Here is a 26,299-nt window from a genome sequence, read left to right as displayed (position 1 = left end):
AATGAAGTTTCAGTTTTCAACTTTCAAACCAAATAGAAATGGTAGTGTTTTTTGAGGGGCATAGCTAAAAATATAATCTTTAATTTGTCGGAAAAAGACAAAAAGCAGGTCAGCGGCAAACAAAAAGGTCGGCCCGCCAATACTACCTTTGCAGCTTTAAATGGAAAAACAAATTAATTTTCGAAAAAGAAAGCAATTTTGAATTTTACTAACTTTTTTTTAATTTAAAATTTTTCTTCATAAATTTACCATATTAGACATTTACACAAAATTTAAACTACAATTCCCATCACGGACGTGAAATTTGTCTTAACTATATTGTAATTTTTTTTATTGGGCTTAGCAAATACTACTTTATAAAAAATAATTAATTTTTTACTATAATTGTTTTCACACTGAAATACAAAGTATTATTTTAATTTTTTTGTAAATTTGGGTTATTTATTTTCACTTTCTTTTTTGGCTTTCTCAAACTTTCTTTGTTTTCAGACAACTTTGGAAACCAGCCAGCGGTTTTTTATTTTTGATTATTTTTTTCTGACCCCTGAAATTCAAAAGCAGATTTTTAATTTTCTCAGTAAACAAACACTTTGTTGTGTTTTTAAGTTTATATATTATTGTATTTTTTTTTTCCTTTTGATTTTTGAGTGTATAAGAGTACCGTCTGAGCTCAAATGTGAAAAGGGTCTGACACAGAACAGTCTAAGTTGCAGTGTTGAAAGAGCTAGTTGAAGTCTGGAAGTTAAAGTCACAGGTCATGATCTTTGGATTTTGAACTATGTTTAAGTTCGAAGTTTGTTTTGTTTTTAAATATATGTTTTTAAAATTTCTGGCTAAAGATTAGAAATTTGTTCTGTTTTGTCTTTATATTTTTGTGTTATAAGTTTTTTTTTTTTTTAATGATTTGAGCTATGGAGTTTGATTTTGAAGAAAGAGGAGAAAAGTTGAATTTAAATTAGGTCTCGGTATTTTTTTTTTCCTAAAATAATTTTTCTGTTTTTTAAAAAAAAAAAGGTTTTTGTTAATTGTTGTTTTTATTTTTATTTTTATTTTTATTTTTACCCCCAGGAGTATCTGTTTGAGGTTGAAGTTCTGATCTCAGAAGATTTAACTTTGGAGTAAAAAGTATATTTAAAAACTTTTTTTTTTTTTTTTGCAAATTTTTCTGGTTTAATATTCTGATAGATTTTTTTTTCTTTTTTTGGGCTTGGATTAAAATGTTTAGGTTTTCTAAAGATCAAAAAAATTTGAGTTCAAAAAATGCATTTTGGTATTTTCTTTCTGGGTTTTGTTTTCTAATCTGGGTTACAAGTTTTTATTTTTTATTTTTTATTTTCAAGTTGAGGAAAATGTTAAACTTGACGTTAATTCCTATTTTTCTTTTGATAAATCTCTGGCTTTTGACATGTATATATATATATTTTTTAATCTTTTAGTTTTTGTTGGATTTCTGGTTTAGTTAGCTGATTTTCGTAATGAAGTTGAAGGTTCAAAAATAAGTTGGGAAGTGAATTCTCTAGCATTCTCCAAAATAGAAATAAAGGGTTTTAATTTGAAATCATAGTTTTGTTTTGTTTCAGTTATTCATGTTATCTGATTCTTGATAAATTTCTTTGTTGCAGTTACTGTTGTGTGTCTGACTTGTAGAATATAAATTTGTTAGCTCTAAGTGGTAGTTCTAAGTAAAAGTTTTGGTCTATGAATGGAAGCAAGAGAAGCTATGAGTTCTGGGGTTACTGTGATAGGAGCAGAAGCTCCCTCAGCTTATCATGTAGCGCCAAGGTCTGAAAACCTGAGTCAGAGCCAAACCGCTGGTTCACCAGCTGTGACTGCTCCACCTGGGAGCGTGGGATTATCTGGAACGACTGGAAAGAAGAAGCGAGGTAGACCGAGGAAGTATGGACCGGAGGGGTCAGTCACTATGGCATTGTCACCAATGCCAATTTCAGCTTCTGCTCCACCCGGTGGCGACTTCTCAGCTGTGAAGCGGGGAAAAGCACGGCCAAGTGGTTTGGAGTATAAGCCACATAAGAAAGTGGGAGTGGAACATTTTGGTAATGGGTCTTGATGTAGCCATTTTTTGTCATTCAACTTGTGGATATGTTTACTATAACAAAATGCTGGTCACTAATATGTTATGATTGCTTTGGATGCTGCTCGTTTTTGTTTGGTTCTTGATGAATGTTTATAGTTTGTCTTTGCTGTTTATAGTATAACTGCCATTTAGAGAATAATTGAGTTCCAGTACTTAAAATTTGGATCTTGTCTCTTGACTATTCTGAAGAATTCAAAGTTCTCCTTCGAAAGATTCTTTGATTGGTACCTGTCAAAGTATGATGTGGACATTATGTGAGATGCTCTTGTTCAAATATGGAAGTATAATGCGTGTTCTGTGTGTAAAAAGGTGGGTTTTTATTTTGGGGTTGCTGTGTGTTGTGAGAGAATATTCCTTATGTGGCTTTGGTTTGTTACTTGCTTTTTTGCATGGGATGTCCCATGAGATGACAGAAATAGAACGGAACCTAATAAGGTATGTCATTCTTGATTGGAAAAACCTACAAGTTATGCTGGCTTGACTTGGAAAGAGAGAACTATGTTGTTTACCTCCTCAAGATATTGAAATCCTGATTTACTTGGAACTGTCAACTTCTAAAGAAATGAGATACCCTTTTCATATTTGCGTCAAAACTGTTAGTTCTAGTTTGAAGTACTCTCTTGACTTCCACATTGGTGATCTGGCTGACTTAGCTATATTGTAGTACACAACTAGGCCATTTAGCCTGACTCAGCTGTAAAATCTTGTACTCTCAATCAATGCTTCATAGAAACTCATAATTTGCAACTGATGATCAACTCAAGTCTCCTATTTAGGACACTCTCTGCTCTATTCATTGTTATGATAAAGATCTACGAGAGATTATTCGTTGTAAGCTTTTTTTAGTATACATTTTACTTTTTTCTATTCATTGTCCTATCTTCCCATGGTTTTATAATATTATCAAGAAACGATAAGTTTCATTGACTTAATTACTGTATCAAGTCAGATCCAACCAAGCTTCTAATTGAGGTGTGGTTATTCCGTTATTACATTTATTTTGGAATTTAGGATTACGATATCTGTTAAGATCATCAGTTGTTTAAGAAAAGGTGTGGGTTAACCTTCCCTCCTTATGGGCATTGAATCAATGTGTCAAACTATGGAAATTTAGTAAAGATCAAACCATTAATTTGATCCCAGCCACTTATATGGTGCATAGATGTTAGATGTAATTTATATCTAACAACATCTAATATAATTGAAATTTTTGGTCTGTTTGGCTGAAATTTCAACTATTGTAGATTGAAGGTCTCTGCTCTACTTGCTTATTGCAAGAAAACTTAATGAATGTAAAAAATTATGTATTCTTTCCTTATTTATATGCACTTTCAGCAAATAAGGTAGATCATGGATCACTCATGCTCGTTATTCTATATCTCTTCAATTGTATGATTGTCCATAAAAATTTATATTTCTACTGTGTGGTGACTTCTTAATTGGTTGTTTGACATAGAGAGAAAAATGTTGGCCACCATTGTATTTTTGTACAAAAGAAATGGTGTTGATGCGTTTATATTAGCAAATTATTGCGCAGTCTTTAACGGTTAATTTCAAATTTATTAATTTGCAGGAGAGTTGAATTCTGTAGGTACAAATTTTATGCCCCATATCATCACTGTCAATGCTGGTGAGGTATGTTTGATTAAGGAAAAATAATTAGCTTAATTTACTAAATATGATCTATGTTTTCTTGATTCATCATTGTTCCTATCATAAAATTTTATGGTTGTAAATGTTCTTCCTTTTTAAATGGGAAAACATCTTTGTAATGTACGGAAATGATTATCCAAAAGGTTATTGTTATATCAACTCCAAGAAGTATTGCTTCAACACCACAGTTATATCTTCTTTTTAGTTTACTTGGGGGGAGGGGCTCTTTTAATCTAATTGCTGGTATCATGGTCAGATTTTTTACTATTTGGGTAATGGAGGCGAATATGTGCAAGGGCAGGAAGATCTTGTTTCTTTATATACATATAAGTGTATGCCTGGGATTGGTTTTCATCTAAAGGCTAAAGCCCTTTATTCTCAGATCTTACATTACATCTGTTATAATTAAGGTAATTAGTATTTTTGAAAGAAATGGTGGGATTTATATGTTAGGGGAAGTACCTAGGGAAAAAAAGTCTTGAGTAGCTTCTCTTAAGCTCTTTCTATTAATGTCTATGAGGTTTGAAATCTGTTTCTCAATTTGATAGGCAGTCTTTACATTTCTTTTTGTTAAGTTCATTTTAGTGTCATTAATTGTGTAATCTAAGAAGTGCAATTCTAATCTCAAGTTTGCCCTCAAAATTCTTAATTGCTTTATAGAGATATTTCATTTTATATCCAACAATTTTTGAATGCATTGAATTATACTTCGTGGTTTTCTTTGGTTGTTAACAGGATGTTACAATGAAGGTTATATCATTTTCTCAACAAGGACCTCGAGCTATTTGCATTTTATCTGCTAATGGAGTAATTTCAAATGTTACCCTTCGTCAACCTGATTCTTCTGGGGGCACTTTGACATATGAGGTGTGGCACTTCATAACACCATCTCAAAATATGTTCTCTTTTGTTATACACTTACCTGACTACACTTGTATGCTTTATGGTGCACTTATAAACAGTTCTAATTTTCTGGATTTAGGATGTGAATTACTTGATGTTAGAATGCACGATGTGTGCTTGGATAAGATTAAAACCTAGCTTATGTATGGTACAACTTTTACAGCCTTACTTTTTCTAGGTACAGCTGCACTTTTACCTACTTTATATTTTAAGCAAAATAAGCCATTCCAAATGGACCCATGAGTACTTTTACAACATGGATTTGGGTATGCTGGCACATCAATTTCTTAGAAGAGAAGGCACAAGAAAAGAAGACGATGATTTGTAAAATCTGTATGTTGGTGGGTGGTAGGGTTTACTATGTGCTTGTACATGTTAACCTTCCAGTTCAATTTTATTGGAGGAAGCAAGCAAATTCATAAAAGAAGACTATGATCTTTTAAAAGAAAATGATTAAATACTATTTTTTTTTTAAAATTTTATTGATTAAGAGACTACTCAAGAGACTACTTCATGCAAAATGATTAAATACTTTACCCATGTTTGAAAAAAACTGATGCGAATTCCGTGGCAAATTTCTCCGGAGCTAATAATAACCCCAGTTCTTAGAGATGATATAATGCAACCTCAACATTTGTATTGAGGATTGATTAAATATTTTCCAGGCAAAACATTACTTGTTTGTCTTTTAAATACAAAGCTGTTCATAATTGAGTGATCCATTGTCTTATTGTTCATAATCTTAGTTTATGCTAGTATAAAAAATTTATGACATTGGGAATTGCAAAACTTACTTTTATGATTATTAATATAAGGTAGTTCATTTATGGAGTATTAGAGGCTATGTAAGAATCTTAGGAGTTTTTATTGCTCTATGGAAATGTATATTAGATATCTCTGTAAATTAGATTCTTAAAGAAGTCCATACGCAATTTTTTTAACCCTTCATTAGGTCATGAAAGGTATTTCTCTTTCTTCCTCTTTTTTGTTTTGAATCTTGTATTTTAGGAATTAATTTTTTACTTTCTCCTTAACCCGTCCTAGATCCTTAGATTTAAACGTTAAAAAAACTGTGGAAACTATCTTTCTTTTGTCTGTTCTTTAGTTGGTTGGAATCATCCCAATCTATCTCAAGCTGAAATCAAACCTAATCAGATCTTTCAATCTAATTTTTGATGCATGGCCTAGATTTCGAATGCATGAAGGGTATATACTGGAGGATAGTGATACTAACATCTAACGACAATCAGTTTTTGCATTTAAAAACTGAAAACCGAAGCTTTTATGTGGTGGCATGAATTATTTAACAATATGCAAAATTCATAAGAATATCTTTACACACAGTTTATTGCATCTAGTAAATGGAAACGGAAATTGTTATGTTGGCATGACTTAACACGTTCAGTGTTGAAAACAAACATTAGTCATAAATTTGACCTCAGTGATAATTTATGTTCACTTGTGAAACAATCTCTCTCTCTACATGTAAAACTCCCTCACCTTGTTGTATTACATGCATCACACTTTAATCAGAGTGTAACACATGGTTTTTTGAAACAACAAGCGCTGTATCATAAGTTGTGTGCTAAAAAGATGAACCGTACGCCTTTGATTTAGTGTCTAAAGTCTTACCGTGTGAGGTGTACATCTGAACCACTTAATAGGGCTCATGACAATGTATAAGCACCTTTTTTACTGCCTTTACCTTGACCTTGTTAGAACATAAAGAAAGATTATGGAAAGTGCAGGTCCCAAAATCTTAAACTCTATAAAAAAGTTGTGTCCTACATGTTTTGGTTGCATAAGTGGGAATCCTCTTCTTTTTTTCCCCTTATGCCATGTAGTCCATCATTTTTTGTCCATTCATTTTTAAAACAAAGGACTTTTAATCCTGACTTACTTAAGATCCTCATTGTACCATGACTACATTAAAATTATTAAAATAAATTTACTCTAGGGGAAATTCTATTGCCAAAGTTCTAAGAAGTTTTAATTACTATTTCAATTCTACTACAAAAACTTTTTTAATAATTTAAAATATATTTCATTACTTATTCTAAATTATTTTAATTATCTACCATAATTTTAAGTTATAATTAAAAAATTCTGTCCATGATAGACATCCATGACATAAATTTAAGGCCAATTCTCTTTTATTTTCTTGAACTATTTTATTGTTCAATTTCAATAATATTTGTGTAAATTTTTCTTTACTTTACATGTGAAATTTAATTAATCTGTGCATCACATGAGCATACTGTTAGTTTGATAAGTAAACTATGGAATGAATATGAATACCATCTACTATAAGAGTTTGTATGTGAACCTCAAATCCTTGGATCATTCTGTGTCATCCTCAAATCTATTTAATTTATTCCAATGTGCTTTATTTTTTTATATGTATCTTAAAAATAGTGGTGGAGATTGATTTACATTTGTTGTTTAAGAGATTTTTTGAACTTCTACTTCAAAAACCAGTCAAATCCCATGTCATGCGGGTGTGTTTAGAAGTTTCTGTATTTGTCTCTTTTATGTTGCACGCACCTCAACTATAACTGTAATGAGGACAAAAGTTGCTCAGAACTAGGTTTCAGAATCTTGACTGGAGATTGAACAAAGCTCAAATTGTAATTAAACAAGTGATAGACCATAAAATTTAATTAAAAAAAACCAAAACAAATAAACAAACCGAAGGTCAAAAGATTTGGTTGTTTGACAGAAATATATGTTCAGTGCCATGTCATATAGAAATTGATTATAAAGAATTTCATCATCTGAAAACCCCATTGGAAATTGGGTACTAGAAATGGTTGGGGAGTGAAAAAGAAAAGAAAAGGTTGTACTCAATGCATTAAGCTCCTGCTTCTGTGGGGTCTTAAGAGAGACAATAATTGTCTTTTGTATCCAATATATGCATCCTCCATTTCACGTCTGGGTCCACATGTTTGTAAGAGGGAATGCATATATTAAATGCCTGAGATCCTTCTTCTAGGAGAGGTGGGTGTTTAGCCCTTATTTTATTTGACAAAGAGGATTCAAAAATGATGTGAGTGTGCTGGAATCAGCCTCTCCACAAAAAAAAGGGTGTGTTTAGGGGGGACATTACCTGCCAATCGCCTCTCATAGACCTCACAGAAACAGGAGTTTTGTAAACTGGTTTGATCTTATAATGAATTAAAAAAAAAATAGTTGCCAACTTTCTGCATGTTGGATACTTATGTTTTGGCACGCTTTATATCTTCTTCCCACATATACAGAAGACCTGAGGAATTAGTGTGAGGCTTGTAGAATTAACTGGAACATATTTGAGAGGTAGATCAGAACTAGATTATATATATAGACATACACACACATGCACAAACACCTATAATTTGATAGGTAAAGAAAAATTGGTATTTAAAAAAATAAAGTACAACTGGTCTTCAATATGGGAAGTTTCTGGGTGTATACCCTCTGAAAGCCCAACAAAACTCTGAAAAATGCAGTCTATGAAATCTACAATATCACTTGGTCTTTCTGCACCTACTGACAGCCAGTGAAATAAGGAGCTGATAACATTGATTAACCCTCACAATCGATGACTCCTGCCCCTCGAAAGTTCTTTTAAGAAAATAGAATAAGGGTTTTTCTTGATGAGTACTTTGTCAATATATTGGGAAATCAAAATAAAGAATAAATCTTCTTGGCTGTACTAAATCAGATTCTGTTCTATGTATTTAAGGTCTCTTCTTATTGTTTTCTTGTAGGGTCGTTTTGAGATACTTTCGTTGTCTGGATCTTTCATGCCGACTGAAACACAAGGGACAAGGAGCAGGTCCGGTGGGATGAGCGTCTCTTTAGCAAGCCCTGATGGTCGTGTTGTTGGGGGAGGAGTTGCTGGACTCCTGGTAGCTGCGAGTCCTGTGCAGGTAAGCCTTTTATGTTTATGTCTCAATTGGGTGTGGTAGGTTAAATTACCTTAGAAGCAGCAACTGGGACCTTATGGTTGATTGTCCACTTGCGTTCACTACCATTGGAACATGGCTCATTTAAGATGTATAGAAAGAATTACCACTAGTGCATTGGGCCTGCTTAAGATACTGCAAATTTTCTAGGGCTTCATAAATTCTCGCATCAATGTAGGCCTGACTGTCAAGAACCACAGAAGTTAGAAGTAACCAAGTTTGTTATGGTTTGCAAGATAACTACCTTAGAAACACTAGTTATATACTTTTTTTACTTAAGTGAACCATGGCTTGGAATACCTCTAATCTTTTTATTTGAGCATGTCAGGTTGTGGTAGGGAGTTTTCTACCAAGCAACCAGCAAGAGCAGAAACCAAAGAAGCTGAAAAATGAGTCCACCCCTGCTATTTTTACAACAGCTACTACCATGGCTGTGATACCCTTTTCTAGTGCTGAAGATGACGAGGGACTTGGAGGAAATGGACATCAAAATTCAAGCACGCCAAGACCAAACCTTGCTGCTTCATCATCCTTCCGAAGAGAAAACTGGGTGGCCATGCACATGCAGGACTCTAGAAAGTCTGGAACTGATATCAATATATCTTTACCTGGAGGTTAACATGATTACATGCAATCGATTATTATCGCAAAAGTCTTGCTGACTATATTGTTCCCTGATCTTATTTCTCTATATGTATCAAGTATTGCTTCGAATAACTAAAATTGTCTTCAAATGATATTGATTATTGTAAGAGGAAGTAGGGTCAGAGTACTGAACTTCCAACTAGGATTATACATTTTCTTATGAGGTAGATCTGATTTGTAGGCTAATTATGTAGGTTTCTGCAGGTGTATGAGTAGGATCTTTTGATGTAATTGCAAACGGTGATTGGCTACCCCTGTTATCGTGATATCTTCTGTCATCATTTCAGGTCCAGCGACCCAATCTGTTCTTTCTTCTACTTTCTAGTTGATAGGGGCAACTATTTTTTTTTTCTTCCTGCAATACATTTCATAACATACTAAAGTGATAAGTTGTGATTGGTGTAACACACGAGTTTATTACTGATATTGAATCACAGCGGATCATGATCAAGATCAATTTGTGAAAATTTTTTCTAGAAAATTAGATCCCTACACTTATTATTTTAGTTATAAATGTGATAGAAGACAAGCCAATGCAAAAACCTCGGGGCTGCAGGTCAATATATTGTGTGTATCTAACTTCGGGAAATTCCAAGTATTGGAATCTCTTATACCTTTTTGTTTTTTGACTAAATTTTTTTCTTTTTCATTTCTGGTTATACGCGTATTGAAATGTTCCAGATCTATGTATATAAGTATATTATACTCTATGCTATATAATTCTCTTCTCATAAATTGTAAATGTCAATGTTAGAGGCTTACAGTGTCAATGTTAGAGGCTTACAGTGATGGCAATGTTAAAAGAGCCACACGTCTTTATTTGGACTACAATATTTTACCAGATTATGTAGGTCTTGGACGGTTGTTCCATGTAGTATTAGAAAGAATAATAAGAGGGAATAATATAAATAAATATTTATTATCAGCATTAACCAAAATATTTGACCTTGTCACCCTATTTTTTCGTTATTTTTTGTTTCCCCACGAAACACGGTTTCGAATTTTCTCTTCTTAATTCTGTGTTTACTATCTGAAAAAGCCTAAATGAATGGGTTGAGAATTGAGATGCATGCTTTGATTAAATTAAAAAATATATAAAAATAAAAATAGAATACCTGAATAGGACCTATGCATTTTAAGCCATACTCAGCAAAAGAAAAAAGAAAATGGGTACATTTTAAACCATGAGAAAACGACGCACCCATTTTGGCACGAAATTCAGAAATTGATAGGCAGCCGGTGGACAAGGCTTAGAAAGTGATCACATTAACATACAAAAATATTTTTGTAATAATAATAAACAAACTAGCCAAGAATCTCATAGTTCAATTAGTTTCTTTTAATGTTTCCATTTTCAACAAATATATTTAGAATTCAAATTTCATCTCCTATATTATAACGTTTGAATTATTATAAAAGATAAAAATAAACAAAGCTAAGCCGTGCTTGTCCTTTATTTTGCAGCCAATGGCTAATGGTACTTGTTAATTTGTTGTATGGTAATTAATCTCTCAAAATTTATAGATTTGAGAAAAGTGGAAGATGGTTTTCCTAACTGTGGAAATGCCTAGTGGTTTACCCTTGTTTTTTTTTCCCTTCCTGGTCATCTAGGCACTGCTCAGCCTATTTCTTGCCTTCTGTTTCAAGGAATCACTAAATTCTTTAATGTTTTTCCTTTTTATTTTTATTTTTCTTTCTAAACCCCTTTCTTAAATAAGTTATTGTTGCAACCAAAGCAAATAATACGGCACTATGTCATGAAGTTTGTAAACCCAAGAAAGAAGGGGGAGTAGGATTGAAAAAATTCAAACCGATGAATCGGGCCATGCTAGCTTAACAATATTGGAGGATTTCTCACAACCCTCAATCACTCCTAGCCAAGACTCTCAAGGGTAAATACTTTTTTAGAAGCTCAATCCATGATTGCTCTCCTAAGCCTCACAACTCAAGGATTTGGAAAAGTATCATTAAGACTGAGAATGCAAAACTTAAGGAGGGCAAATGGTGGATTGGGAAGGGGTATAGATATACCCCTGACTCATAAAGACTGGTTCCCACTCACCAACTCTCAGGATAGAAACAATCCTGGGACTAATCTTGGAACAGTAGCTGATCTTATCAATCGGACCACAGGTACCTGGAAACCTGATCTGATTAAGAGTTTATATCCTCACCAAATGTGCAATGAGATTTTTAGTTATCCTATTTCTAAGACAGGATGTATTAATGACTAACTCCTACTCGTTGCTTCAGAAAGACTTTCAAGTATCGTGTCCTAACCTGAACCCCCATAACTCCATTCCTCAGGATGTTTGGAGACTTATTTGGAAAGTAAAACTTCCATTGAAAATTGGAAATTTTGTGTGGAAGCTCATGCTTGACAGTTTCCCTACCTTTTTGAATTTGAGCAGCAGAGGGATAAATGTCCATAGCACTTGCCCCTTGTGCAATTTAAAGGTTGAAAGCTCTACTCACCTCTTCCTTTACTGTTAGTTTGCCAGGGCCATTTGGCATGGCTCTGCCTTGAACATCCACACCTCTAACCTGAACAACATCTCTGTTCAAGGGTGGCTTAGTTCCTTGCTACTCAGACATAAAAGGATGAATCAGGATGAAATGAGTTATCTGCAGAATCTGTTCACCATCTCATGGTCCATTTGGAACCACAAAAATTTGGTGGTCCATGATAATATTCAACCTAACCCTTTGGCTGTTGTTTTAATGGCTCAAAATCTGTCTTGCAAGTACTAGGAAGCCTTCAACAAAGAAGAATCTCAAAATGTTCAGAAACACAATCTTGTCACATTTCAAAGCGCTGCTAGAGGTCAATGGCAAATTATAATTAAGCTAGCAGGTGCAAAAGGAGGAAAGTTTCTGGTAATGCTTATGCATATGAAGCTAGGAACAGACAAGGAGAAATGGTGTTTTGGGGCATTAGAAGCTGTGCTGCGATCTCTGTTGCTGATGCAGTGCAAGAAGCTGTAGTGGAAGCATCTATCCAAGCAAGGAACCTTGGTTATTAGCAAATTTTGTTACTCAGTAACTGCAAAAAGCTAGTTCAAGTCTTCAACAGGTTGAGAAATTCAGATTGGAAGGAAAGGACTATGATGGCAGACCTGATTCACCTTCAGCAGTCTGGCTTAGTTGCTAAGCAGATTTTGGTACCTAAGGTTATCCTTAATAATATTTGGAAGTTAGCCGTTATGGCTACAAAAGTGCCAACTCACTATTGTTGGCCTAATATGGATCAGATTGTAAGCTAACTTTGGGTGTATCTTTTTCTATGGTATAAAAAAAAAAGTGGAGAATCTGGAATGCTATCCGATTATCTCAAAGTATCAACTTTGGACCAATAGTCACATTTTATGAATGAAGAAATTTTTGTTTCTTTTTTAGGCTATGTCAAGCTTGCAGTGCAAGTTATGGTGTATATATATAGATTTCTATGAGATTGGTGTTTCGCCATCTTTTATTCATTACACAATCGCACACCCTTTGGAACCCTACTTTTGAATTTGAGGTTGACCAAGTGATAATTTGAAATTTAGAATGCTTATCGTGTATATATATATATATATATATATGATCAAAAGACAGCAACTTTATTAAAAAAAAGTAAATTCAGTACATCTTGACCCAAAGCGGACTTAATAAAAGTTGAATTTTCTTCTATTCATGTTACATAATACTCAATACTCTTGGCATGCTGAGCCAAGATGTGAGCTGGCCGGTTCCCTCTGAAGTCTTGAATGCTTGTATCTTTTGACAAAACCTGCGATGATATTATAGATGGACACTTAGAGGACTGATAACACCAAGCACGACATCTACAATCAGTTTTGAATCACATTCAAAATGAACATCCCTTATACCAACGTCTAAAGTGAAGTCCACAACCTCCTCCAAAGCTTTGGCTTCGGTCTCTAATGGACCTAAAGGGCAGTACACCTTGCTCAAGGCCGCTGCTACTAGGCCACCATGATCCCTGATGAGGACCCCCACACCCGAGGCCTGTTAGGACTCAAATACTGCACCATCCATGTTGACCTTGTGCCATGGCGGAGAAGGATTGGTCCACTGGCCACTGTCATGCACCGCCGACTTTGAAGGTTGGAAGTTAGCTATCTAAAACTCATCAAGCACCCGTCGTGCCTTCTACAGAATTGTTGCCGCTTGTTGTCGTGCTTTCCCTTGTCGTACCGCATTCTTGTTAAACCACATACACCAAGCAACTGTTATTACAGTTCCAACAAAATCATTAATTCATTACCCATCTGCTGAATGAATTGTAGGCGTCACAAGAGATCAATGAAGTCTCAAAAGTGTACCCCACGGTTATCAAATGGAATTCGTGACAGCTTCCATACTTCCCGCGCGATCACAACTCCAGAATAGGTGACCACTGGATTCAGCGTCTAACCCACAAGCTTTGTAGACTAGATTATCAAGAACTTTGCGATGGCACAAGTTTTCTTTTGTAGGTAAAATATTATGAATCACTCGCCAAGCAAATGACTTGATTTTATTCCAGACATTTAACCTCCAGAGATTTTTTCCAGAATTGACTACGATTTCCTTTGCTGGAATTTTCAGGTCTCAGATCTGAAGAAGATGACTAGGCAATCTTGTAAACTCTTCAAATGGTAAAATTGCCTTCGGAAGTGTATGCCCATATTAGTCGATCTGGGGGCATCCTAGAGCTCAAAGGGATGCTCATGATTGACCATGCATCATCTGGGGAGAAAGTGTGTCTGATCATATCTCCTTGCCAAGTGCCATGGTGTGGGTCAAATAAGTTGCTAAGAGCATCCATATCAATGGATGCAAAATCATGTAAGATAGAAATATAGACCACTTTTACACATTTTGCTTCAAAAATGCTGCACATCAATACTTTTAAAAGGGTGTAAAAATGTGTATATCCCTACATGAGCTATCGTTTATTTATTATTTTATTAATATCATGTTTGCACATTTTTTTCTTTCTCTTCTCCGTGCTCAACAAACTTAGTAACTTCTCTTCTCATCTTCTTCTTTTTCCTCAAATGCACACAAACACAAACACATCCACACAGACAAATCAACACAGAGATACACTTGCTAAAAAAAAAAAAAAAAACACAGAGATACACAAACACAGATTGGTACTTGATCGGTGCTTGTGGAATAATCGGTGCTTGATTGGATTGAAGCTCGTAGGTCTTGCCTGTGGATCGGAGTTCGAAGCTCATGGGTCTTGCTTGTGGATCAGAGCTTGTGGCTCGAAACTCGTGGATCGGAGCTAGGGAGCTCGTGGATCGAAGCTTATGGATCAGAGCTAGGGAGAGTTGATCGAGAGGGAGAGTTGATCTGAAAAATAGGCAGAGATGGGTAGAGAGATGGGTATAGAGAGAGAGTAACAAATTAGAAAAAATGGAGAGAGAGAGAGAGAGAGAGAGAGAGAGAGAGAGAGAGTGCATATGTATATCCGGGTAGTTGAGAGAAATTATAAAAAATTTGAGGAAATTGATTATTTAATTAAAAGAGGTGATAGAATAGATGAACTGATGTGGGTGTTTTGTAAAAATGGATGTTTAAAATAGAAAAAGTAGGTTTTTAGTGTAAAAACAGATGTGCAAAATAAAGGAACTGATGTGGTTGCTCTAACTGTCATTCGTGCTGGTAAGGCCACTGGAGGACTGATGAGTTTGAAAGTGTCTGAGCTAGGCAGCCAGTTATACCCTCTGATGTCAATTGAAGCTCTATTCCCAACCTGCCATCGATATCCTTTTCGTACTATGCTTTGAGCTGGAAAGATGCTTCGTCATGCAAAGGATGGATTATTCCCAAGTTCAGCTGTGATGAAGTCTCCATGAGGGAAATGAGGAGCTTCATAAACCTTATAAGAGTATCCACATCAGTTGGTGGATAGTCATGTATAATGCAAAAATTCTCAATTTTACACATTTTGAGCAAAAAATCTCCTACATCAGTGGAGCTAAAACTGAGTAAAATCGTGCAAAACCATCCACGAGCTACAGTAATCGTGTAAATACACACGGCTACTGTAGCTCGTTTATACAATATTTTATCATTTTCTCCTTCGCTCATTTTTTTCTCTCTCTGATCCGTGCTCAACAGACTCCATTCTCTCATCTTTTTCTCAACACAGAATATACACAGAGATATACTTTGCTCAAAAAAAAAAAAAAACACAGACATACACAAACAAACACAGATCGGTGCTTGACTGGTCGAAGCTCGTGGGTCTTGCCGTGGATCGGAGCTCGTGGACGCTGGATCGGAGCTTGTGGATCGCGATCGGAGCTCGTAGATCGCGATCGGACTTACGGATCGCTGATCGAAGCTCGTAGATCGGCGATCGGAGCTCGCGGATCGTCGATCGGAGCTCGCAGATCACGATCGGAGCTTGCGGATCGCCGATCGGAGCTCGCGGATCGCGATCAGACTCGTGGATCGCCGATCGGAGCTCGTAGATCGTGATTAGAGCTCGCGGATCATGATCGGACTCGCGGATCGTGATTTGAGCTCGTGATCGGAGAGGGAGTTGATCGAGAGGGAGAGGGAGAGTTGATCGAGAGGCAGAGGGAGTTGATCAAGAGGGAGAGGGAGAGGGAGAGGGAGAGTTGATCGAGTGGCAGAGGGAGAGGGAAAGTCTGAGAAATGGGTAGAGAGAGAGAGAGAGAGAGCAAAAGTCAGAAATGAGTTGGGAGAGAGAGAGTGGTAATTATATGAGGTAGTTGGGAAAATAATAAAATATTAAAGAAAATTGATTATTTAATTAAAAAGGGTAGTAGGATAGATGAACTGATGTGAGTGTTTTTTAAAATTGGATGTGTAAAATAGAAAAAATGGGTTTTTAGTGTAAAAGTGGATGTGTAAAATGAAGGAACTGATGTGGATGCTCTAAAGTAGGGTATTTTTACATGTTTGCAATCACCAACCTTCTTTTGCTAGCAAAGGTAAATTAAAGGCCTTTAAGTCCCTAAAATGAGACCCCTCCTCTTTTGGAAGACACATCTTATCTTAACTTAATCAAGCTATCTTGTTCCTTTAGTTTGATTGGCCCTACCAAAACTTTTGAACCATGGCTGTCATCTCATCACATAAAGCGTTTGGTAGCTTGAAAGCACTCATTGTGTATGTAGAAACTGCTTGAGCCAGAGTCTTGATGAGTATCTCTTTTCTAGCATGTGAGAGTAGCTTTTCTTTCCAACCAGAGAGCTTATTATTTAGTCTTTTAGTGAGGTGCCAAAACGTGTTGCATATATTCTTCCCCACCAGAGATGGAAGACCCAAGTATTTCTCATGCTGTTGAATGGCTTCAGCACCAAACCCATTTTTGAAAGAGTGTAAGATATAGATAAATATAAGTATATAATGGTTTTATTAGTATTATATTTTAAAATTGGGCTCGGTTAACGGGTGTGGCGTTAGGACATTTGTTAATGAATTGTTTTAATAAACTTTTAGTGGCAGCTCCAAACCTAAGCTAGGGTGGACCCTGGCTTGCAAAAAAGTGTGTGTGCATTCGTGCGCTAAACTAACCTAGTGTGACCCACCCTAATAAAATATTGAACATCCTAACTTGAAAATCACACAAGAATTTGGGTTCAAAAGAAAAAAAAAGTAATGATATATCCACAAAATTTTCATAATAATTTCATAATAAATCCTATGCGGTAAACTGCTACTAATTCTAATTTAGGCTCAATACTTACATCACTTTTAAACCTGCTAATAACAGCTTGTCGAATAAGATTTTTTGTGAAAATGTCATGGATATAATATTATTCCAACAATAATTCTGGCCTCCCAAGCATAATCCTTAACCTCTAAAAAAAAAAAAGGCTTAAATGACAACTCTAAAAATTAGAGAAAATAACAACAAAAATATCCTAAACAAAAGTAGGACTAAACCAAACAACAAGAAGTGAACAAATTATTCAACAAAAATCCTAGTAAAAAAAAAAAAATCTATAATCATTCAAATTTGTAACTTGTTCAACTCATTACATTAAAAAAAAAATTATTTTATTTTTCCTTAAAAAAATGGTACTAATAGAAATACTATGGTGGTGAGTTCTCCTTGGCGATGCTAGAAGTTATGCTTTCTTTAACTTTAGAGTCGCAATAATTTTGCTTTCCTTAGCGACTTGGGTCACAATTGTAGTAAATATTATTCCATTCTCTCTCTTTCTTTCTCCCTCCATTTTTTTCTTCTCTATTATGATTTCAAACTTTCTTTTATTTTATTACTTTCATCTTGGCATTCTCAATTCCCACTTTATCTTTTATCACTCAATTTTTTTTCTTTTCTTTGTTAGTTGAAAGAGATTGTAATATTTCATGTATTATATATATATATATTTGGAGACGTTAGTATATTCAAATTATCTCTTCATTAGATTTTGTATGATTTAAATTTTTTTTAGTGATCACCCTAAAAAATTCCTAGAGCACTATCAACACTATCAACTTTTATGAGAAATATTAAAAGTTGTAAAAAATCAATTATATTAAAAATTATCTAAAAGAGTATATCATAAATGAAAATGCACTTAGGGAATATATTAATAAAATCTTTTTCACTTTTGTAAAACATTTATAGTAGTAAATGAATATTGTAGACTACGTAGTACTAGTAAATATCAAGGGCACAATTAAAAATTCATCTTGCATGTGGTGGAGGCGGTGAATATGAATAAAAAGATTTTGGAACAAAAATGAAAAGAGTATACTAAGGTGTAAAACTAAATTAATACATAGGAAATTATACGAGTATATATTAATAAAATATATAAATAAAAAAATAATTATTTGTGTGGGGTATAGAAATCCAATGAGAAGATCATGTCACGTGTCATAGCAGATGCCGAGGAGGCCACTGTAGCTCCGAGGAGATCACGTCTTCGGACTGTAAGGCCACTTCAGTGGCACGATATTAGAGGTCACACTGAGAGGAAGGAACTTCGGGGAAGGGGCCAGCCCTGACTGAAGGGATGGAGGTTGCCACCACATTTAATACTTCCCACCAAATCTCCTGGCCGCATTTATGTGGAGAAGACCTTTGAACAGTGCTGCCTTGGTTGCCGTAACTCAAAAGATGGCTTAGGAAGGTGTCTAATGGAACAAGCACTCAAGTAGTAGCTTGGGTGACCAACAACTGGAGGGTTAAGATAATCCAAACGGGGCTATATAATGTGAGAGACCCTCAAAGAAGGGGGGACCTGAAAAAATGGTTGGAAAGAATACTATAACAACTTAGAACAAAAATTGTAGCCAAGTGAAAAAGAATATATCAGATAACTATTCTCCTCGGACTTTGCCGATGAGCGATTTTCTTCATATACAGTCAAATTTTTCTTTATTTTCCTGTTATCATTAACTCACTGTGCGCGTTGATCTTTTTGTGAAGCTTAGCCTTCAAAACCACTCTTTACAAATTCATTGTTCTGAGCTATTTGGGTCCTAGTCTTGTTACCATTTGGGCCTAGGATCTAAATCTCGCCCACACAATTCGTTAATACATTTTGAATTAATCATTTATCAAAATGGAATTCAACAATTTTCTATATCTCAAAAGTCATGATTGATTCTATATTAACTTACGCATCATTTTCAACTTATAAAATTTAAAAGTCCTTTATAAATCATCATTTTGTTGTTGTTGTTGTTGTAAAGACTGATTTTTTGACAATACTCATTATTCATAGGCCATAGCTGATAATCCTTGTCCCGTGGTTACAATAAAAATGTAAGAGTAAACATAAATAAAATCACTCTATAAACATGCATATCGGTAGGATTTTAATTTACTAACCCTTACTAGCGAAATTCCAAAATAAAATGATGATAAAAAAAATTAGATGTGATCTTCAATACTAATCTATGTATAAAATACCATCTACATCAAAATTTTGAGAAAAAAGAAATTTAATAGGAAACATATTAATATAAAAGAATGACACATATGCATGTTCAAGACATGGAACTACCTAGTGTATAAATAAAACAATAACCTTGCTTAAGGCTTTAAATCCAGTGGCGGCTCTAGGAATTTTTCTAAGGGTGGTCATTAAAAAACTTAAATTAAACAAAATTTAATAAAATAAAATTTGAATATATCGATATCACAAAAAAGCGCAAATAAATAAATCTTTAAAATCTTATTCTTCGAGTTTTTATATTTTGAAATTGATGTGTGATAGTTTCGTTATCAATTCTATCAACTGCATCATTTTCAATGTATATATCCAAACAATTATTAAAATACTGATATCCCATCCAATTATGAACATCTTGCCTAATAAGTAACAGTATAAACAAAATACATCATCTTTTTTTATGATCAATTGTTGTATTCTTTAAACTAATTAGTATTAAATCAACACAATGCACCATTAATTTCTTTTTTAAGGAAATCAGGGCCAAGAAGTTGACAAAAACCTTTTTGTAAATATGCTCTTCTTATTTCAACATGATCATTAGGATGAAAAGATGAGACATTTTCTCATAGCCTATGATCTGAAAGAAAATTATTAAAGTCAATACATATTTGCTTAGAATAGTAATCTTGCAATACAAATGATTTCCTTATAAGAAATTTGTTCATGGTGCAAAATAATAAAGGGTAAACTATAATTTCATTCAATATATTCAATTTAGGCATTCAACTATCATATTAATCATATTCAATAAAGTATTCACACATTAATTGATGGTGCAAATACAATAATAATGGGGATAACACGAAGAGAAAATGAATAATACTTCTGGATTTTTTATTAATTTAAAGAAAGAGATTACACAACACTATTTGGACTGAGGCGCGACACTCGCTCTCTTTAAGGAGATTCAAGCCCTTGGTTGGCTAAACTTTGTAACCGGTGCAGACCGTTCGACTTGTCTCCCAGATACACAACAGCCCAACAAGTGTCGTATGGCTAGAACAACCTCTGCACAAAGTGTTCAAGCCCAAAGCTCCACCAGAAAGAACACCCTTCCTTGCCAAGAATCTCTCTATTTTTTTTAGTGTATGTTGCAGTAAGTTGGATTGTGTCTGAATGGGTCTATTTATAGGCTCAATGGGCCTCACAAAATTACTGCCCAAATTAATCTGATTAATTAGGTCCATTATTATGATATAGTGGGTGTTACAAGATTAATTGTTGGATATTATTCTGATGGGCTAGAGTTACACAATTTAATGGTGAGATAAGGAGTTTTTTGAATAATGAAAAGGCCCAAACGGATAGTCCATTAAGTGGGTTAATGGCTCATTATTTTCCATAATAAAAATGGAATATTAATTCGGGCCATTTACTCACCAACGGATATATTAATTACTCTGAATGGGCTATCAAGTAGGAGGATCCAAGGTGCTGATTCATTTCCAAATTTGACACCTCCACCCTTCACCTCCCCCTTGCGCACGTATCTGACCCAATATTTGAGACAATTCATGTTAGCCCATTAATCACCACAATTAAAAAGAACAAAATAGTCTCTCTCCTTTTCAATGTGGGATTAAACATTTTCACTAACTCCTCATCTTCCACATTCACTCCCACATTTTTTACATTTATGTTATAAAATTTATTTATTTTAATTATTTAATATTAAAATGTTCCAACAATCCCCCACTCATTTTAATATTAAATTTTTAGTTAAAGAGAGATTACCAGGCAAAGATGGGTCACTATGCATCATGAAGGTGTGCTCTGTATTGAACCTTCACTTAGTAAAACAGCAATCTTAACTCCAGAGTCGTAGTGGTCTCCGACTTGAACTAGGACTGCTTTAGGGAAATTAAGCGTCATTGATTACACATAACAACCCAGGTGTTGACATGAGCTTTTATAGCTAGTACTTTACGGCCATGTGCTGATCCCGGTTTCATGAGTGTATTTGAGATTAAGTCCAAATCTCATAGGGAGCGGCCCCACCCCCACACTCACATAGGTAAAATTTTGTCAAGGGTGCTCTTGTAATTCTGACACCCCACTCATATGAGCTACAAATTTCATTAAGAGTTTCTTACTCAACCTCTCCACATTACAGGATAAATGCACTTACATCATAGGGATGAACAATTAAGAAATTATTTACAAAATAAATAATTAAAAAAAATTGTGCATTTCTTACGACCATCGTATGATTCGTTTTTCCCATTGAACCCAATTCTCAGGATCTCTGGTCTTTGGGTTGGGTATCCTCATACATGGCTCATGATTCTATGGACTTTAGTCCCATCCCCCTCAATGTATTCCAGACTCTATCTTTTGCCAAGGCCTTGGTAAATGGATCTGCAAGATTATCATTAGATTTAATATAATCCACAGTTATGATGCCACTACTCAAATAAGATCACACAGTACTGTGCTTTCTTCTTATAGGTCTGGATTTACCATTGTAATAACGGTTTTTTACTCTACCAATTGCAGCAGTGCTATCACAATGAATTAATATAGGTGGAATTAGCTTTTCCCAAAATGGAATTTCATATAACAAATCTCTAAGCCAATTTGCCTCTTCACTAGCTGAAGCTAATGCTATTAATTCAGCTTCCATTGTTGAATTAGCAATTATTGTTTGCTTTTTAGATTTCCAACATATGGCACCACTACCTAAGGTAAAAATATAACCAGTCATAGAGAGAGAATCACCTGACAAAGTATTCCAATCGGCATCACTAAAACCTTCAATCACAGCAGGGTACTTTTTATAAAATAAGCCATAGTTTTTGGTACCAATTAAATATCTCATGACTCGCTCAATAGCTAGCCAATGATCTTTACTAGGCTTGCTAGTAAATCTGCTTAGCACTCCTACTGCATATGCAATGTCAGGTCTAGTACAATCAGTAGCATAACGCAAACTACCAATGATGCTAGCATAATCCTTTTGATTAAAAATCTCATCATCATTATTCACAGGAAATAAATGAACACTAGAATCAAAAGGAGTAGCTACACTTTTGTGATCATGAAAATTATATTTTCTCAATATTTTCTCAACATAATGTGATTGATCAAGATATATTCCATCACATGCTTTTGTAATTTTCATGCCCAAAATAAAATTAGCCTCACCAAGATCTTTCATATCAAAATGGTTTTTAAGCATATTTTTTGTCTCATTTATAACATGCATATTTGAGCCAAAAATCAACATATCATCCACATAGAGGCTAATAATAACATGCAAATTATTCCATGATTTAAAATAAATACATTTATCACATTCATTTGATTTATAACCATTCTCAATCATGCAAGAATCAAACTTTTCATGCCACTGCTTAGGTGCTTGTTTTAAGCCATATAGGGATTTAGTTAGCTTACATACCTTGCTTTCTTGTCCAGGCTCTACAAAGCTTTCGGGTTGATCCATATAAATCTCTTCCTCTAGGTCCCCATTTAGAAAAGCAGTTTTTACATCCATTTGATGAATTTTCAAATAAAAAATTGTAGCAATAGCAATTAACAATCTAATAGATGTAATTCTCGTTACCGGAAAAAAAGTATCAAAGAAATCAAGATTAGCTTTTTGTTTAAAGCCTTTTGCAACAAGTCTAGCTTTAAACTTATCTATTGATCCATCCAGTTTCAACTTTTTTCTAAGGACCCATTTACAACCTATGGTCTTACAACCCGGTGGAAGATCTACTAATTTTCAAGTTTTATTAGAAATTAGAGATTCCATCTCATCATTTACAGCCTCTTTCCAAAATATTGCATCAGGTGATGTTATGGCCTCTTTTAAATTTTGGAGATTTTCCTCAATGTTAAAAACATAATAATCAGGACCAAAATCCTTTTCAACTCTAGCTCTTTTACTCCTTCTAGGCTCCATTTCAAAATTTTCTTGATTTTGTAAATGTGAAGTAGAAGAACTAGGTTGTGACAAAATATTTTCTTTACCCCTACTATTTTTCAATTTAAAAGGAAATTTTTCTTCATGAAAAATTGCATCACCAGATTCAAAAATTATTTTGTTTTCAAGATCAAAAAATCTATAGACTGCACTATTGAATGCATAACCAAGAAAAATACAGGTAATAGCTCTTATACCTAATTTAGGTATTTTAGGGTCAGTAAGCCTTACATAAGCAAGACAACCCCATACTCTCAAATATCCCAAATTTGGTTTATGTCCTTTCCACATCTCAAAATGTGTGGTGTGTGACTTTTTATGTGGCACCCTATTTAAAACATGACATGCAGTTAAAATAGCTTCACCCCAAAAATGTAAAGGTGCACCAGATTCAATTAACATGGCATTTGTTAACTCAATTAAAGTTCTATTTTTTCTTTCAGCCACACCATTAGAAGCAGGTGAATATGGTGCAGTAGTTTCATGGATAATTCCCAAAGACTGAACAAATGAGTTGAATGTACTTGATTCATACTCACGGCCTCTATCACTTCTTAATCTTTTTATTTTTCGACCGAATTGATTTTCAACTTCCTTTAAAAAATCTTGAAATTTTTCAAAAGCATCACTTTTATTTTTCAACAAATAAATAGTTGTATATTTTGAGAAATCATCAATAAAAGTGATAATATATCTATTTCCTCCACGAGTTAAAATTCCCTCAAATTCACATAAATCAGAGTGAATTAATTCAAGCAATTCGGTATTTCTTACAACACTTTTATGAGGCCTTTTTGTAATCTTAGCTTGATTACAAGTTTCACATTTTTCAAAATCTTTTGACAGTCTTGGAATTAATCCTAAACTACTCATGATTCCCACATATCTACTATTTATATGACACAAACGAGCATGCCAAAAATTAATAGAAGAAAGCATATAAACTAAACTGGCAGATGCTTTATTATTCTCAATATTCAATTTAAACATTCCATCACAAGCATAACCCTTGCCCACAAATAATCCATTTTTAGTGATTACATAATTATCAGATTCCATAGTTTGCTTGAAGCCAGCCTTGTTAAGCAAAAAACTTGACATCAAATTCTTCCTCATGGACGGAGTGTAAAGTACATCTTTCAATGTTAGCACACGTCCAGAAGTGAATTTCAATTCAACCTTATCACTCCCAAAAACCTTGGTTTTGCTAGAGTCACCAAGCATAACAGTTTTTTCTTCTTCAAAAGGAGTGTACAACTTGAACCAATTTTTGTCATAGCAGACGTGCCTATTAGCACCAGAATCTGCCCACCACCCTTCAACATATTGCACCATATTGATGTCTGTAATCATAGCCACTAAAGGCTCTTCGATTACGTTAGCTTGCCGGACAGATTCACGTTTCCAAAATTTGCAAAATCGAGCAATATGCCCACTCTTGGCACAAACAAAACAAGATCTATTAAATTGATCTTGTGAAGGGGTCCTTGGTTCTTATTGTAATTTTTATTCGGGTTTCCCCTTCCTTGAGGTGATCTATTATTGTTTTTAAAGGCTTTCTTTTTTTGCTTCAATTGACCATTTCTAGGAAAATGATTTTTGGGCATATTATTATTGGATGAAATAAGGTTTACCTTTGTGGTGGAATTACCATTACTCTTTTGTGTCATGAGTGCATCTTGTCCTCTAGCCTCTTCCTCCACATGGATGTGTGTGATCAAGGTCTCCAAGGATGTCTCCTTTTGTTTGTGCCGCAAAGTCTTTTGGAACTCCCTCCAAGATTGTGATAGTTTGTCAATTATGCCAACTATCACCAAATTATCTTCGATCTTTACGCCTTCGAATCTCAACTGTACTACAATCATTTGGAAGTCTTGTGCTTGATCCACCACCGATTTTCCATCCACCATTTGGTAACGGAAAAATCTACTAGCAGCATACTTCTTTGCACCTGCCTCCTCGGTATCATACTTGCTTTGTATAGCTTTCCAAATTTTTTTAGCAGACTTGTAAGTTGTATCATAATAATCATAGAAATGATCGGCAAGACAATTCAATAGATAAGAGCGACAATTATATTCATCTTTTGTATACTTATCTATTTTTTCTTGATGGAGAATATATTCTTCGTCACTCATCTCATCGGTAGGAACCTTTGACTATCAAGTAGGAGGATCCAAGGTGCTGATTCATTTCCAAATTTGACACCTCCACCCTTCACCTCCCCCTTGCGCACGTATCTGGCCCAATATTTGAGACAATTCATGTTAGCCCATTAATCACCACAATTAAAAAGAACAAAATAGTCTCTCTCCTTTTCAATGTGGGATTAAACATTTTCACTAACTCCTCATCTTCCACATTCACTCCCACATTTTTTACATTTATGTTATAAAATTTATTTATTTTAATTATTTAATATTAAAATGTTCCAACATTAATTAATTTAGTGCATATGCGTATGTACAAAATATATCACATAAATCCAACAAATTCAGCTAAATACTAAAATAAGCACTAATAGACTAGCCATTTGAAAATGTGTGTCTTTTGGAAACACAGTTTTAAAATCACAATTAAACATTTGATTTGGGCTTTTGGGCTAAATTGTATTTGTTTGGGCAATTTTTGAAAAGTGTTATGTTCGCAACATTTTTATGACACTTTTAAAACAAATTCTAGATGAGCAGTTTTTATTAGTTCTAATTTGAATCTACCACAGAAATCACTTTTTTTTTCCCACTAATAACAGCCAATAACAACTTACTACTTAAGATTTATTTGTGAAACTGTTGTGAAAATATTGTAAAAATTACATTTTTTTGAAATTCTTTGGTTCAACCTTCAACAGACCAAAATTTTGGAGAGATCAAATTTTATTTTTAATGAACTCAAATTTTTATTTAGGGTGTTCAAGTTTTTTTTAAGGGTGGTCAAGATTTTTTTCTAGGGTGGTTAACAATGCATATTATTTTAAAATTCATAAATTTTAAGGTATTATAAAAAATAAAAATAAAAATCAATTCAGGATTTTTCTCTGTGTAGAGCCGCCAGTGTTTAAACCTCTATTTCTCCGTTCACTCTTAATTTTCTATTGATTAGGAAATGTTTATTTTTGTACTAAAATAATATAGTGCTATAAAATACAAAAAATGTATATAAAAAAGAGAGTTTTATGTCA

At 34.2% G+C, this 26,299-nt stretch overlaps 1 protein-coding gene across 2 annotated transcripts in view; it reads left to right on the top strand.

The window, feature by feature from the left end:
• Positions 1 to 299: 299 nt before the first annotated feature.
• The window catches only part of LOC142640527 (AT-hook motif nuclear-localized protein 1-like), a 31,608-nt gene continuing 5,608 nt past the window's right edge, over positions 300 to 26,299 (top strand). The window contains exons 1-6 of one of the 2 annotated variants that reach the window (XM_075814657.1): positions 300 to 754; positions 1,623 to 2,054; positions 3,669 to 3,730; positions 4,484 to 4,615; positions 8,398 to 8,559; positions 8,924 to 9,564. In XM_075814657.1, coding sequence (XP_075670772.1) covers positions 1,703 to 2,054; positions 3,669 to 3,730; positions 4,484 to 4,615; positions 8,398 to 8,559; positions 8,924 to 9,214 — 999 coding nt within the window. In that variant the 5' untranslated portion in view covers positions 300 to 754; positions 1,623 to 1,702 and the 3' untranslated portion in view covers positions 9,215 to 9,564. Of the gene's footprint in view, positions 755 to 1,622; positions 2,055 to 3,668; positions 3,731 to 4,483; positions 4,616 to 8,397; positions 8,560 to 8,923; positions 9,565 to 26,299 lie in introns of those variants that run through there. The other variant, XM_075814658.1, reaches the window with a different exon arrangement.

Source organism: Castanea sativa, chromosome 6, assembly GCF_040712315.1.
Source record: "Castanea sativa cultivar Marrone di Chiusa Pesio chromosome 6, ASM4071231v1".
Taxonomy (NCBI): domain Eukaryota; kingdom Viridiplantae; phylum Streptophyta; class Magnoliopsida; order Fagales; family Fagaceae; genus Castanea; species Castanea sativa.
Note: the sequence above shows the minus strand (reverse complement) of the source record. Positions and strands in the feature narration are given on the sequence as shown.